The 13,188-nt window shown below is 48.9% G+C and overlaps 2 protein-coding genes across 2 annotated transcripts; one reads left to right on the top strand and one right to left on the bottom strand.

Annotated features, from left to right (window-relative positions):
* Window positions 1-364: 364 nt before the first annotated feature.
* Window positions 365-11,721, bottom strand: CSUI_008901 (thrombospondin type 1 domain-containing protein). Its single transcript, XM_068069020.1, has 5 exons — window positions 7,860-11,721; window positions 6,397-6,933; window positions 5,308-5,506; window positions 4,299-4,533; window positions 365-3,361 (listed from the first exon to the last, which is right to left on the bottom strand). Exons 1-5 carry the CDS (start codon window positions 10,115-10,117, stop codon window positions 1,638-1,640), a joined length of 4,953 nt encoding a protein of 1,650 aa, XP_067919006.1. The 5' UTR covers window positions 10,118-11,721; the 3' UTR covers window positions 365-1,637.
* Window positions 11,421-12,556, top strand: CSUI_008900 (uncharacterized protein). Its single transcript, XM_068069019.1, has one exon. It carries the CDS (start codon window positions 11,685-11,687, stop codon window positions 11,985-11,987), a length of 303 nt encoding a protein of 100 aa, XP_067919005.1. The 5' UTR covers window positions 11,421-11,684; the 3' UTR covers window positions 11,988-12,556.
* Window positions 12,557-13,188: the final 632 nt, after the last annotated feature.

Here is a 13,188-nt window from a genome sequence, read left to right as displayed (position 1 = left end):
GTCAGTACTGTTTCCCGAAATCAGATGCCAAACACTGGTCTTGTTCTTCCTCTGCAAGATATCTACATCCCTCGCAACATTGGGGTGACCAAATCATCATAAGCAAATAACCGGATCGCATGAAAACACTGGTGGCGAATCACTCTTCCCTAATCTACAGCTGGGGCATGACGCACCTTCGTGAATAGACATCTATCCGGCTTTTTGCAACAGCTGAGGAGAACGTGAACTGCCTCATCCCAGCAAGATACAAGCACAACCCTCAAAAGCCACACGGATAGCTTTTTGCCTTGTCCTGTTCTCCCGGCTCGTCTCTTCCAACCCGAACAGCTTCTCCCTCTCCAACACATACCAACCCTCGGGCCCTAACCTTCGCCCGCTCTCTTTTTCCTTTCACTCAGGCTTCTTCTATTGCCGACCTGTTTCATCCACAGAAAAGATAACCGACACGTATACGCGGGGACAGAGCGCGATGCCGCGGCGGAAGACAGTGTACAGTCGGCCAAAAGAGAAATGAGCGCTAGAGGGGTATCATCTGTTTTGTCTCCTTTGTGTTCACTGATTCCCAGGCTCTGTAAGACCGAGACAGTCCCCCAACTGCTCCCGACCCTGACCCCTGCTGGATATCTATGCTGTGGGGGCATGCATGCATGCATGCATTCAGGCTCTCATTTCAGATGGACGACTGCATTTTCCTAGACCAAACAAGACAAGATCAATCGTCTCTTCACGAACTTGATCAGCGTCTCCCCCACGAGTGTTCGATCATACCAACAGGAGCTCGCCAGCGAAATCGTATTGTCGGTGAACCGGTTTATTTCTATAAAGCACACGACCTTGTATGCTCCCTTGAGAAGAAAAGCTTCAGCAGTATCAGCGATCATCTACATTACAAGAGGACCATGAAAGAGACACGTTCTTGGAATTCTCTTTAATCACTCCCACCTTCCTTATCTTTTGCCTTCCCATCCCTACAGATCAGAAGACGACGGTCTCTCAACATGTGCCCACTGGCACACCTACAGATGCTCTTCTTCGTCTGCCCTCTCACAGTCAGATATCGACCCTGTGAAGAACCATCAGAAGAGACCTCGACTTTCTTCACTATAAGAGCTGCATTATCATCAGTCAGTCACTGCCCTCATCATGTACCCAGTTCCCTACATATGTATACACAAATATCTTTGGGTTCAGCCACGTCTCTTTCTAGGAGCTGGTTTTCCAAGGGTATAAGATACAACACCTACCAAAGTCCACCCACCCTGTATACACGAATGTGCAAACAAAGCAGAAAACACACGAAATCACACAGTTTCTCTGACTTTACCTCATTCACTCATTACGCATGTATCATCACACCATAACCCCACACAACCAACGGCGTATACGCCTACACTGTTGTATTTAACACGATATGCTATTGAAATTAGTACGGCTCCCCCCCCACCTAGACAAGATAGATATACTGCTACACCCACAAAGAACTTCTCCACTGTAATCCGAAGAGAAGAAATCTGATTCCTTCAAATGATAGTTACGTTCTGCTGTTACTGCTGTCTGTCACCTGAACCGCACCAGATGGCTATCCGTCATCTAGTGAAGAACAAAGATGTCTCTCTCGAAACTTCATTTCGGACCTAGAAACCATGGAGATTCCGGTCACCATATCTCTCATCTCTCCCGCTCCACCCTTCGAAGAAGCCCGGAGAGAAAGCCGCAGTCGCTGAAGCACGTTCAGCTGCTTCTTTAAGGAGACTCATGTGATAATCATCTGATCTATTCTTTCTTTTGAAACCTGTCGGATACAAGAGAAGTCTCTCCGTTGCAGATAGAGGAGAAGAATCTCTTCTGCCTACTCTGCAGCTTTTGTTCTCTCCCCCCCTCCTTATAGGTATGCGTGGTATCCCATCAGAAGAGGATGTACTAGTTTTCGTGCGTCTTTCCCCGCTTGAATACTTTAACTTATTACTGTGTTCTCTTTCTGAGAGAGAGCGAGAAAGATTCTCTTCGTCTTCAACTGAAGAAGCTACAAAGCGAACAACCCTCTTCTTCATCTTCTTCTCTCCCTCCCCGGAGGCAGGTTTCTGTTGAGAAGAAGGATGGCGGCGCTTAACGCCTTCATCAAGGATAAGAAGGTCCGGCTGATATTCTGACTGAGAAGCTGAAGACGTTGCTAGGGATCTTCTCCGGGAGGATTCACTACCTGACGTAGACAATGAAGAAGGCGAAGAACAAATAGCTTGATCTCCTGCAGAATCATTATCCGCATCTTGATTGTACGGATGAGCCATATCATCGTTCTTCTTATTATGAGCTAGCCGACAAGCTTCTTTCATGCTGGGTTTCTCTTTCCTTCCTCGTATTCTTTTGATGGTACTCGAAGAGAGATGTCCCTCACTAGAGAGAGAGCTCCTTCTACGAGCATGCTGTGACGATAGTAGAGCTATGTTCTCTTCTTCCTCCTCATCCACGTCTTCTTCATCGTTCAAAGGCCACTGATCTCTCGTTCTTCTCTTTGTGCGTTTGTCTCGTTCATACAAAGAGGATGTTTTATCTCTCTTTTCTCGATCTTTCTTCTCGTCGTGCCCTCCAAGGTGTCTATTCAAGAAGTAGATCAACCTCCCAAGTACAACACGAGCTCGTCCAAAGAGGTGAGCAGTGAAGGTTCTTAATCCACCAGCTGAGCTAGAATAGCGACGGAAGAGAGAAGGAGACGACGAATGAGATAAAAGCGGTGAAGACGAAGAAAAGAAAGGACGTGAAGCTGACGAAGAAGAAACATAGATATCATCGGGAACCCCACCTTCAGGGAATGAAGAGGAGGTGATAAGAGTTTGATTCTGATGTAGGACATGCATATCAAGACTATAATTTTCTCTCCTCTTGAAAGATAGACTCATCACTCTAAAGAAGGATAGAGAGCGACCTATCAAGGCAAGAAAGAAACTTGTTAGGCCACTTCTTTTAGATGCCCTCCCTCTCTCAGAGTGTATACTATTCCGATTGGAATTCGAGATCGTAGACACACAAGCCGCCGCCGATTGCCCTTCCCTTCTCCACCCGGCCCCTTCGCTCGTGAGCTGTTTTTTCTTCAGAAATCCGACCGTAGAAAATAACAACCTGAAGTTCATCGTCCCTTTCGCAAACCACAACAGAAGGATAACTGTCCCTGCTATACATCCACTAATGAGAGAAAACCAGAGAGAAAAGGAAGACAAAACTTCCTCATCTCCCAGACCTTCCCGACGATGAAATCCCCACCCTCCTCCACCCATAAAGAACGAGTAAAACGAAGAACCATCGCTGTCTAAAGACTTCCCCGATGCCGTGTGAACTTCATCTGCGGAAACTTGTTGTGAAGCTGTAGAAGAAAAGATAACATACAGAAGAGAGGCGCAAATGAAGCTTTAACAAGGTCTTCTGTCTTCCTTATTGTTCGTGAGAGACACTGCGGAAGAAACGAGGCTATGTATCGCATGTTTCACGGCTCGAAAGGAGTAGTAGTTATAGGACACCTTCCATCACACACCAAGGAGACTTACCTTGTCCCGCGCGTTTGTGTCTCTCGCAAGAGAAAGACTCTCCAAATCACACAGCAGGGAACAGGATAGGCATGCATGCGCTAATACGAGGAAGACAATCTCCGTTTTAGAAGAAAACGCCCCCCTGTATCTTATCTAGTAGAACTGTATCGATACATAACACCGAAATGGATAGAGACATAGATGACTGGGGCGTGGAGTTATGAAAACATGAGACAACGAAATTGCCTAGAACCCACACACATCAATGAGGACGACACAGACCAACTCGGGGTGAAAAGGAGTAAGAGATCTCACCAAACACACAAGAGGAAAGATTATACCAACAGCCCAGCGTGTCCCCAGAAGGAAGGACAGGAGACACCTAACCAATAGAACCCAGAGTAAGCATCCAGTGAACCCAGACATAGACTGTTCACCTATACACGGTTTTAATCACGCACATGTCTACCGGGGCTAAAGCAGGTGTGCTACAGTCGACAATTCATGCAAACGCTCATGAAGGCGAAACACTGGGAACCTTGTGCCGGGTATGGGGGATAGACGTATGGAGAGATTTTTCTAGGCGAAATCCACGCCTTCCCTGTACGCCGTTTTTTGTCATCTGGTCAGGGGGTCCACATACATAGGCGAGAACCGCAGCCTAGTCCCCCAAGAACACGTGAAGAAAATAAAGCTGCTCAACTGGATATACAGACCTGCACCTCATCGTTCGACAGGTCAACGAAAATCCCATCCCCTCCTGTGATGACTCGCCTGACGCAACAGTGTTTGGTGCTGTGCCCGACGCCTTCTCGTCTTCAGTCCACTCCATCGAAAAGGGCACTTCAGCCTTATCTTTCGCGGCGCGACAGAGAATTTTCGTCCCTCTCCCACAAAACAAACGGGCCTCGCTTTCCTCGAACTTTCTCCAGCCTCCCGTGCAGTCAACGTACCACCGATCGGCCAGACCGACGCGTACGACGTGACCGTAGGGGTGAAAACGAACGGCCTGCACGCATGAAAATGTATTGGAGCAGAAACGAATTCTAGGGGCGTACTTTCTTTGCATCTACAACAGCGGCGTACTCTAAAAAACAGGGGTCATCATTCAAACGCACGTGCTATATGAACTCCAAGTCTCTGATGCCACACAAAGGCCTGGAATGAAGTCATCCGAGTTTTGAGCTGAAAATACAAGAGACCATCTTCTACACAGAGGGACCTCGGGCAACGGAAACAGAAGAAGAGACTCGAAAGCACGTCTCTTTGCCTAGGGACAGAAGAGTTCAGACAAGGTAGTATCAGGTATCCACCACACGCCAAAATGTGTATCAGCAAAGTAGATGAATAGGCACCCTCATCTTGACAGATGGTCAAGCGAGGGTACTACCGCACCGTATCTGACAGACTACATATATCTGTACGTCTACAGAGTACACACACACACAGCTGCCGCATAGCATGGCTGCACTCTCAGCAAACTCGAGTATGGACACCTGTAGCTACGCATATATATACGTAAATACATGTATACACCCGTCTGTCGACATGAGAAGAAACATACGCTTAGTGCGAGAGAAACACACACCCGCGCATCTACAACGACCACCACTATACGAGACCCCTTCAGCTAAAACCCCACCCTTGGAGAGGTGGGTCGATTCGGAAAAAGTCAGCGTGTATTTTGAAGCAACGAAGAGACATGTTAATCTGCCTTTTTACACCTCATTTATAGCTTGGAGCTTTCTACTTTTGAAGAGTATTTTTCCATGCAGCTTCATACCAGAGGGCTGTTTTTATTCCGGACTCTCAATGAGACAGCGCAATAGCGTCGCATCTTATCCTTCCATAGATCGATCGAAGAAAGAGCTTCAGCCGGGGTACAAGGAACCATAAACCCCCCTCCTTCCTGTTCATCGAAGTCCGAATCTCCACTTCCGCACTTACAGCTTCCACGCTCTTCATCATACGGCAAATCAAATCTAGAGACAAAACAAACAGGCACAAATCATCGCAACACCCCACACACAGAAGATACGGCACATGCATACGTACATACAAACGTACATACGTACTCACGTAGCTGAATATATGCATACCTCTACACACATGGAACATGAAAATCCCGCTACATGCCCATGGCTAAGGAACGAGCATCCCTATATTATCATTCTTTGCCCAGAGAGCGAAGCGGCATATGCATGCACATACATTTACCCGGGACACTATACTAAGCCGAAGAAAGAGGGCAGGGAAGAGTGATGTGTAAATCCTGAGAGGAATGACAACAGGACTTGGGAAGGAAGGTCTCGAGAGACCACTAGGGTTATTTGTTCAGAACTCAGGTTGAGTGTTTTCTCCGTTGTGTTACCAAGAGAGAGACAAACACGCCAAAAAGAAATGAAAGAAATCTCCATCAACGCTTAACACCATCCACATGGTGACTGCCCTACCGACATGACCGAAAAAGATTGAGGAACGAAAGTGGCAGGAGAGTACCCCTAGATGGCCAGCATCATTCTCAGAGGTATCTATCACCTGGATACGCCCCAGACAGGGATTTAACGACTACGCGAGAAAGCGGAAGAAGTATATTCACATGTATGAATAGATATATAGATAGATGGGTCAATATCATACACATTCTTTACACCCATGTACCCTGGTGCTGTCTGAGAGGAAAGAGATATTGCCTATTATGAGTCCGTCGCCAGTCAGCATGACAACAGAGAGGTAAATACAGAGGAGACAACCTCGCAAAAAAATATCTATCACCCATCTGCTACTCTCCATACAGGGGGTATATCCTCTATAGTTGTCGATAAGTGTACATAGATATATACGCTGTAGTGCTTCAGAGGGAGGAACGAACCTCTCAATCTGTACGGGGGTCCAGAAGCACCGGGTCTTAACAACCTTCTGAGGACAAGCCCCAAGATTACATGACTGCCTCTCTTCCATATGATAAGGAGCACAGCCGCTTGCAAACAATTTGGAACTCCCCTCTCTCCCTCCTGTTCGTGTTCCTCCTCCGGTCGTTTGTTCTTTCGATGGCTTCTTCTCATTAGGTGTATCTTCGCCTCTCCGTTCATCATTTTCTTCCGTCTTTTTCTCTTCTTCTTTTCCATTTTTCTCTCCTTCTTTTCCCGTGGCTCCTTCTCCACTATCTTCTCCTTTTGTGGCCTCTGCTCCTCCTCCTCTTTCTTCTCCTTTTGTGGCCTCTGCTCCTCCTCCTCCTTCTGCTTTCCCCCCTGCCCCGCTAGCTTGCACAGTTCCTTCCGAATTTGAGCTTTCCTCTGTACTCTGTGCGCCTACATTCATCTGAGCGGCTTTGTCCGTAGAGATAGGAATGCGCCACCGATATCTGTAACCCTCTCCACAAGGGACCGAGCAACTGGTCCAGCTAGACCTACAGGGAGGCAAAAAAGAGTGAGGAAGAGATCTCTAACCCCTCAGTCACCCCTCTGCGCAGCTCAGAAGATGGACATACACTACAAAACAAAATGACATGAAGAAAGGGCCGAGACTGAACTATACGCTCCTCAACAGCGAGAGTGTCCTCTATCAAAGATCAGTGTTCGCGGCAGAAGAAAACCTCTCTCCGAGGAGACGAGAAAAAGAAAAAAATGGTGTATATATAAGAACCACTCAATCGGAGAGCCTGAAACAAACAGTAGAAGTGAGGTAGATAGGCAGACAATAGGTCTCCGAAGTAATCCTGTTGAGTGTGAGAACTCGTACCGCTTCTTCCTGCGCCAAGACCATCACTACGGTGAAAGGACCGAGGCCTTCAGGCGCCTCATCAAGAAGCGAAAACACACCAAGGAAATGAACCCACTACTTCCCCCGCCAGTCTGTGTAGACGTCATTGCTCCTCGTTCCTTTCCCTTCTATCCCGAAATGCTACACGGGAGTTGAGGCCACCTCCCTGTTCTCCTCTCTCCAGTCCACGAAAGAGACGATGTTTTAAGTAGGGGAGAGTCTAACTGAGACAACATAGATGAGAAGAACATAACGCGATTCTCTCTATACTTGTGTAGGCACACACGTACCGCTATCAACCTGTATCACGACCAGAGAAGCCTCAGAACCCCATGTGTGTACTGCTTCACTGACTGTGTATATGTTAACGGTGTGAACCAGGGGGATGTACGATATTAGAACTAGGCCGACAAAACGCCCTGAGTTGCCTTCTATGTAGTTTGTCTCTACGTGTCCTTTCCTCTATCTCTCTTCTAAGCTTTCCACCACTCCCACACCGAAGACAGTTGAAAAGAGCCTCTTGTGTAAAAGAGAAAGAGGAAAGAAATTTGATTGAAGAAATTCTTTGCTTACCAAGGTCCTGTAACACAGACGGGGGTCTTGGATCTACATAAGACAAACTGAGCTCTTTTACACTGTTGATCTCGGATCTTAGGATCCGTCGGACCTGTATACTTGAAGAAAGCTTTATGTTGAGCACAAGATAAGAAGTTCATATTCTTCAGCATGACCTGTCCTCCTGACTTATTACATCCACTATCAGGAAGATTAAGGACAGGTTCCCAAGCCTGATGTCTTTGAGCCGCAGCTTCAGCCGCATCGCATGCTACCCAACCATCGGGGCATCGACAGCTTTGCGTCTCGGGATCATAACCTGGGAAGTCAGATGGATAGTCGGAGTATTTTACAGCTACGCATTCATTCACCAGGAAAAGTCCAGCTCCTTCTCCTTCTTCAACAAGGGGGGTGACCTTCTTCGAACGTGCTTTCCGTACCGTATCCATCTTCATCATGTGATGTTTCTGAAACTGTGCAATAAGAAAGACACCCTTGAATCTTTGTCTTTCCTTATCTGATAACTTCTTTTCTAAAGCAAGTGGCTCAGGGGAAGAAGAATCATCTCCCCCTCCTCCAGTAAAGTCTTCACCCCCGTTTCTATTCCTAATAAGAGAAAAGCGAAGACGAGACGTCCATCCACGAGATCCTCGTTTCTTTGCCACGTTTCGTAAGTTCTTCTCAAACTTCAATCTCAATCCGGTCCATCGGGCCGCATGTTTCTGTATCTCCGCGCTGATTCTTGCTGCAATCGTGCCTACACGACTCCCCGAGAGATCTGTAGAGAGATAGTCTCTCAAGTGATCTCCCGCGGTCGCTGCTGGAGACAATCGCGATGGCTTCTGTCCACCATACTTTTTCGGTTGAGCAGCAGCAGTAACACCAACCTCACCATCCTCTTGACCATGACCACCTTGATCTCCCTCATCATAATCGCCTTCATGCTTGTCACCGTCATTCACTGCATCATCGACTTGACTACCCTGGGTACGTGGCAAAGAAGGTTCTGTCGCCGATGAAGGATATCCTTCTTCTCTTCCACCAGAGGAAGAGGAAGGCGTTTCTTGTTGATCTGGACTTAATGAAGAAGTGGCACCGCTTCTCTGTTGAGATCTTCTTAGTTCTTTCAGACGACCTAAGAAACGCGACCATCCATCTGCAATCCCACTACTGCTCTCTTCTTCCTTTCCGGCTGTTCCCCCCCCCTCCTCCGCAGACGTCTCGCTGTCGGACTTCCTTTGCTTTTTCTTTTGAAGTTCCTTCCATACCTGGCCCGACTTCACTTCCTTCTTCAGTAGCTCCCATGCACCTGAAGCAGCTGCACCTACAGGGTGTTGTTTGTCGAATGAACTGGAGGCCACAGGGGCATCGTTGCCCGGCGAGGAAGAAAAAGAAGAAAGCAGCGTGACTTTTGCCTCTGATGAAGCAGGAGGCGTCACCTCTGAAGAAGACGACTCAGTGGGTTCAGAGGTAGAAGGAGGAAGAGAAGAAGTAGAGAGAGACTCGTGGTTATCACCGAACGCGGCAGCCGCAGATTTAGCAGAGACTGACAAGTACGATAAGGCGGGAGAAAGCTCAGTCCTGGAGGTGGACCGAGAATCATATGAGCGAGACAAGGAAGAGGAAGCAAATACAGGAAAATCAGTAGGACTACCTTGTTTGCTAGATTCTCTTTCCAGCAACACTTCCTCAAAAGGGGGAGATACAGAGACCGAAGAACGACGAGAATGAGAGGAAGACGATGATGAAGTGTGGTGGGAAGTCGTAGTTGTTCTTGGTTTCACTCCCACCTCACTAGATGAAGAAACATCCATAGAAACATGTGCTCTTCCGCTAGCAGAAAGGGGCGGCGAGGAAGACTCAGCGAAAGAAGATGTATGCAAGAATGAAGTCTCCGGTGCAACGGAGTCGGCAACTATGGGAGGACTGGCCTCAGTGAAAAATGAGCTATCTCCTGAACTAGAGAGGATAGGAAGGTGAGAAGCAGATCCACTTTTTCTTGTAGCCTCTGCAAACAGAGAAACGCCCTTGAGGGAGCCGGAGTCAGAGTGACCAGGCGTGGTGTGAAGAATCAGTTCGGCTAACAGGAGAAATCTGGCGAGAAAGCACAAAAAAAATCCTCCGTAAGTCGAAAGAAAGGAAACCTGTCGCCGCCATCGAACAGGTGGGCCTCTGCAAAAAACACCCAGATACGAGTGGATGGCATAAGGATGCCGCCAAGGGAGAGCACGGGAGAAAGAAGAGTTAGGGGGATGGCCCAACATTTTCGCTGACATGCTACTAGGGAAGAGGAAAGAAACCAGACATAAGAAACGAACGGACAAACTAGGCCATTTCTGTTGGGAGAAATGCCCGGTGAAGCCATAGAGAAACAAACTTCCCCTTTCCTCCGAGACGAAAAAACCCGGTCTAAGAAGAGGGCTATGCCGTCTCCTACAGACACGACGTTACACTCTTGTAGCCCCTAGCACCGTGGAACTGCGCTTGGTAGGCGATTTGAAAGGGAAGACGAAGAAAAGGACCGGAGGAGGGCCGTGGGTGTGTGTGACCCGAGGTCCGTGCAATCGGATGATTCACGGAGAAGAATGGAAAGGTGGGACTCGCGGCCTCCTACCGCATATGAATATGACGAGCTTTCAAAGGTGAAATACTAGGACTTACGGTGGGGAAAAAGAAAACAAGCAAATAAACAATCGACACAGGAATCCTGTGCAGATATCGGGCGAGAGAACGGTCGCAGAGACACTTCGACAAAGAAAGACAATCAGAATAGAGACGACTCCCCCGTGAAAAACGTCACCACGTGTAGACTTTACTACGTTGTTCAGAAGTTGCGAGTCAAGAAAACGTCTGGGGACACCGGTGAGAAAGAAACTGGACTCTTGGCGCATTCGAAGTATTGCTGGGGAAACGAGGGAGTAAGTAAACGGCTTCGAAGGGCCCCGAGTCCCTCATGCAATGAAAAGCACTGGGGCATTCCGGGGCCCATACGAGATTCTATAAGGTCATTCAAGCCATACGCCAAAAGCCGCAAAAATCCGCAAAACAAAGAGGTCGGGTTTTTAATGGCTGTGCCGCGCTCTGTCGGACTCTCTCGACTAGCCGCGAGACTTTCAAAACTCCCCAGGAACTACGCCCCTCTACGGGGGAGCAGTGGAAAAACAAGAGATAGTGTAGGGGTTGATTTGCCTGAAAGACTCCCAAACTAAGACGAAAGCTCAAACAACAGACAGCTACCCACCTCCCGGTAAAGACCACGTCGCTGGCAATGCGGCCTGCGCCGCGCTGAAAGCCCCGGAACCAGGACGAACCGACAGTAAGAGATTTACTGCTTGCAAGACCGGGATAAACATCGTTGTGGTGAGCGACCCAAACAGACGAACAACAGAGAAAACAAGCTGGATGAAGAACATACAAAGAAGCGCCGCGGAACCATCGCTCCCTACAGAAACGCCGCGCGAAGAGGAAACGCAGCCGTTTCCAGCTCTACATTTGCAGCAACTGAGTGTGCCTACGAAACTACCCGATCCATCTTGCAGTGCAGCCTCCGTCCGCTGGCTGTCGAAATACATTGCATACTAAAATACATGGGATCGTGCAACCTCCCAATTAAGTAGCTAGTCGGAGATTGTCTCGGACTACCCGGCACTCCCTTCATACAATGGGAACATCGATGGTTTTGTTTACCGTATATAAGCCGGAGTGTTGAGTGTGTCGGCATCTCGCTTTCTCGGTAGCACTTTTATCTTCCGAAGCGAGGAACCAGCCCTTCACACCTGCGGCTGAACGAATTTGCTTCTGCAAAGATAGCTGAGGTGCCCTGTGGAGTTCGGTTTTAGGGGCATGCGCCCAGGGACGACGGCGTCGTGGCCGGGCAGAAGGGAAGAACTCGCTGGACTCTGCGGGAAGACCGCCTCGCATGCCGAGGGACATACAGAGAGCGACGCCTGTTTGGCACGTTTTCTCTACAAGTTCCTTTGTTTTCTGTTCGCGGTCTTCGTTTGCACCAGTGGATCTCTGGTCTCTGTCCGCACGTCGCCTGTCACCGGCACTTCGTCACAATTCCGGCCGGCCGTGAAGTATCACGGAAGAGCACCTGTTAATTTCGGACCCTCCTTGCGTCCTCAGCTCACCTACACAAAATGATTTTCCCTGGAATGATGCGAGAGGCTCCGAAGGAGTACCTCTCTCCCAAATGGCGTCTGGCGCTCCGTGTAGTAGGATTCGTCGGCATATGCGTTTTCATAGCGAAGTGGGGTGAACTCGCGGACATGCCAGAGAACAACAGGTTAGGCTGAAGAAAGTTGTTTTGTCGTATTACTAACTCCGCGTTCAGTGAAGTCCACCAGCTCAGCTTAGACGTGCTACTTGTCTCCGTGCTTGAAGCCTGGCGCCGGAGAAGAAAGACTGCTGTTAGCTGAGCCCCGGCGCAGGGACCGGTATTCGGTCGTTCGCCAGTTCCGGAGTCGGTGATTGGGACAGATCTTCGCAGAACAATGGGCAAGGGAAATGCGATGCGTACGATCCCGGGCACACAGGTCCGAAGCAGCCCCGTGTGAGCATGAAGTTTATCCAGAGAGGCTCTTTCAGGGTCCGCGTTCTCCTCGAAGACAGCCGAACTGTTCCCCTTCTTTTGTGGTTTGGCTTCCTGTTCGTGCGGCATTTTGTTGAGTGTGAAGGACCTGGTCAGTAGCTCTGTACACGAACTGAGGATACACTGTATCCCAACATCAAGGAAGGTTGCCATGTATCGCGTGGAATGGCGGTTCAGCCTATACCTGGCTGTTTGGTCAGTTTTCTCTTGCACGTCTTGCTGCTACGCATGGAATGCCCTCTTCTAAATCTCCGTCGTGGCATTCCGTCAGGAGCGTGACAGGTAGAGGCTGAAAGCAACCCTTAGTTAGTTGCCGCTCTAGTCTTGTGAAATTTCTTGGCTGCACAGTCGGCCTCTTCAGAGCTCACGGACTTCCCTCTCCGCACTTGTTCAACTGCTGGAATGTGGAAAAGCATCAGGGCCCCTGGTGGTTCACCAGGCCAGCGTGGGAGTGTGCTGGCAGTACCAGTTGCTACACTCCCCCTATGGCGTGCTGCGCGCAGATCTGCAGTGCCGACTCGGACTTTTGCTTACAGGGAGTCTGCGTTCGTAGCTACGCAGAAGACCGGGTGGTCGATAGGTACTCAGGAGAGTCGGCCTAGCTCAGGAAGCGTTTTGATCGGAGTATTGCCAGCAATATACCGGTCCATAGAGGACGAAGAGCTGGCTCTTTGGCCTGCTTTAGGTTTAGAGGAAAAGCCTCAACCCGGGCCGAACCTCGCACCCGGCACTGAGGGAGACACTGCTAGACCC

Source organism: Cystoisospora suis (genome assembly GCF_002600585.1).
Source record: "Cystoisospora suis strain Wien I chromosome Unknown contig_5141, whole genome shotgun sequence".
Lineage (NCBI taxonomy): Eukaryota > Apicomplexa > Conoidasida > Eucoccidiorida > Sarcocystidae > Cystoisospora > Cystoisospora suis.
The sequence above is the reverse complement of the archived record's forward strand: the minus strand, read 5'-3'. Positions and strand labels throughout refer to the sequence as shown.

What these genes read in the sequence shown, in the direction of transcription:
- CSUI_008901 (XM_068069020.1), bottom strand. Translation starts at nt 10,117, where the DNA reads ATGTCAGCGAAAATGTTGGGCCATCCCCCTAACTCTTCTTTCTCCCGT. An exon ending in ACCCCCGTACAGATTGAGAG is followed by an intron (nt 5,507 to 6,396) that starts GTTCGTTCCTCC and finishes TTTTGTCTCTAG; the next exon opens with ATTTGATTTGCCGTATGATG. An exon ending in ACCAAACACTGTTGCGTCAG is followed by an intron (nt 3,362 to 4,298) that starts GCGAGTCATCAC and finishes TTTCTTCTACAG; the next exon opens with CTTCACAACAAGTTTCCGCA.
- CSUI_008900 (XM_068069019.1), top strand. Translation starts at nt 11,685, where the DNA reads ATGCGCCCAGGGACGACGGCGTCGTGGCCGGGCAGAAGGGAAGAACTC.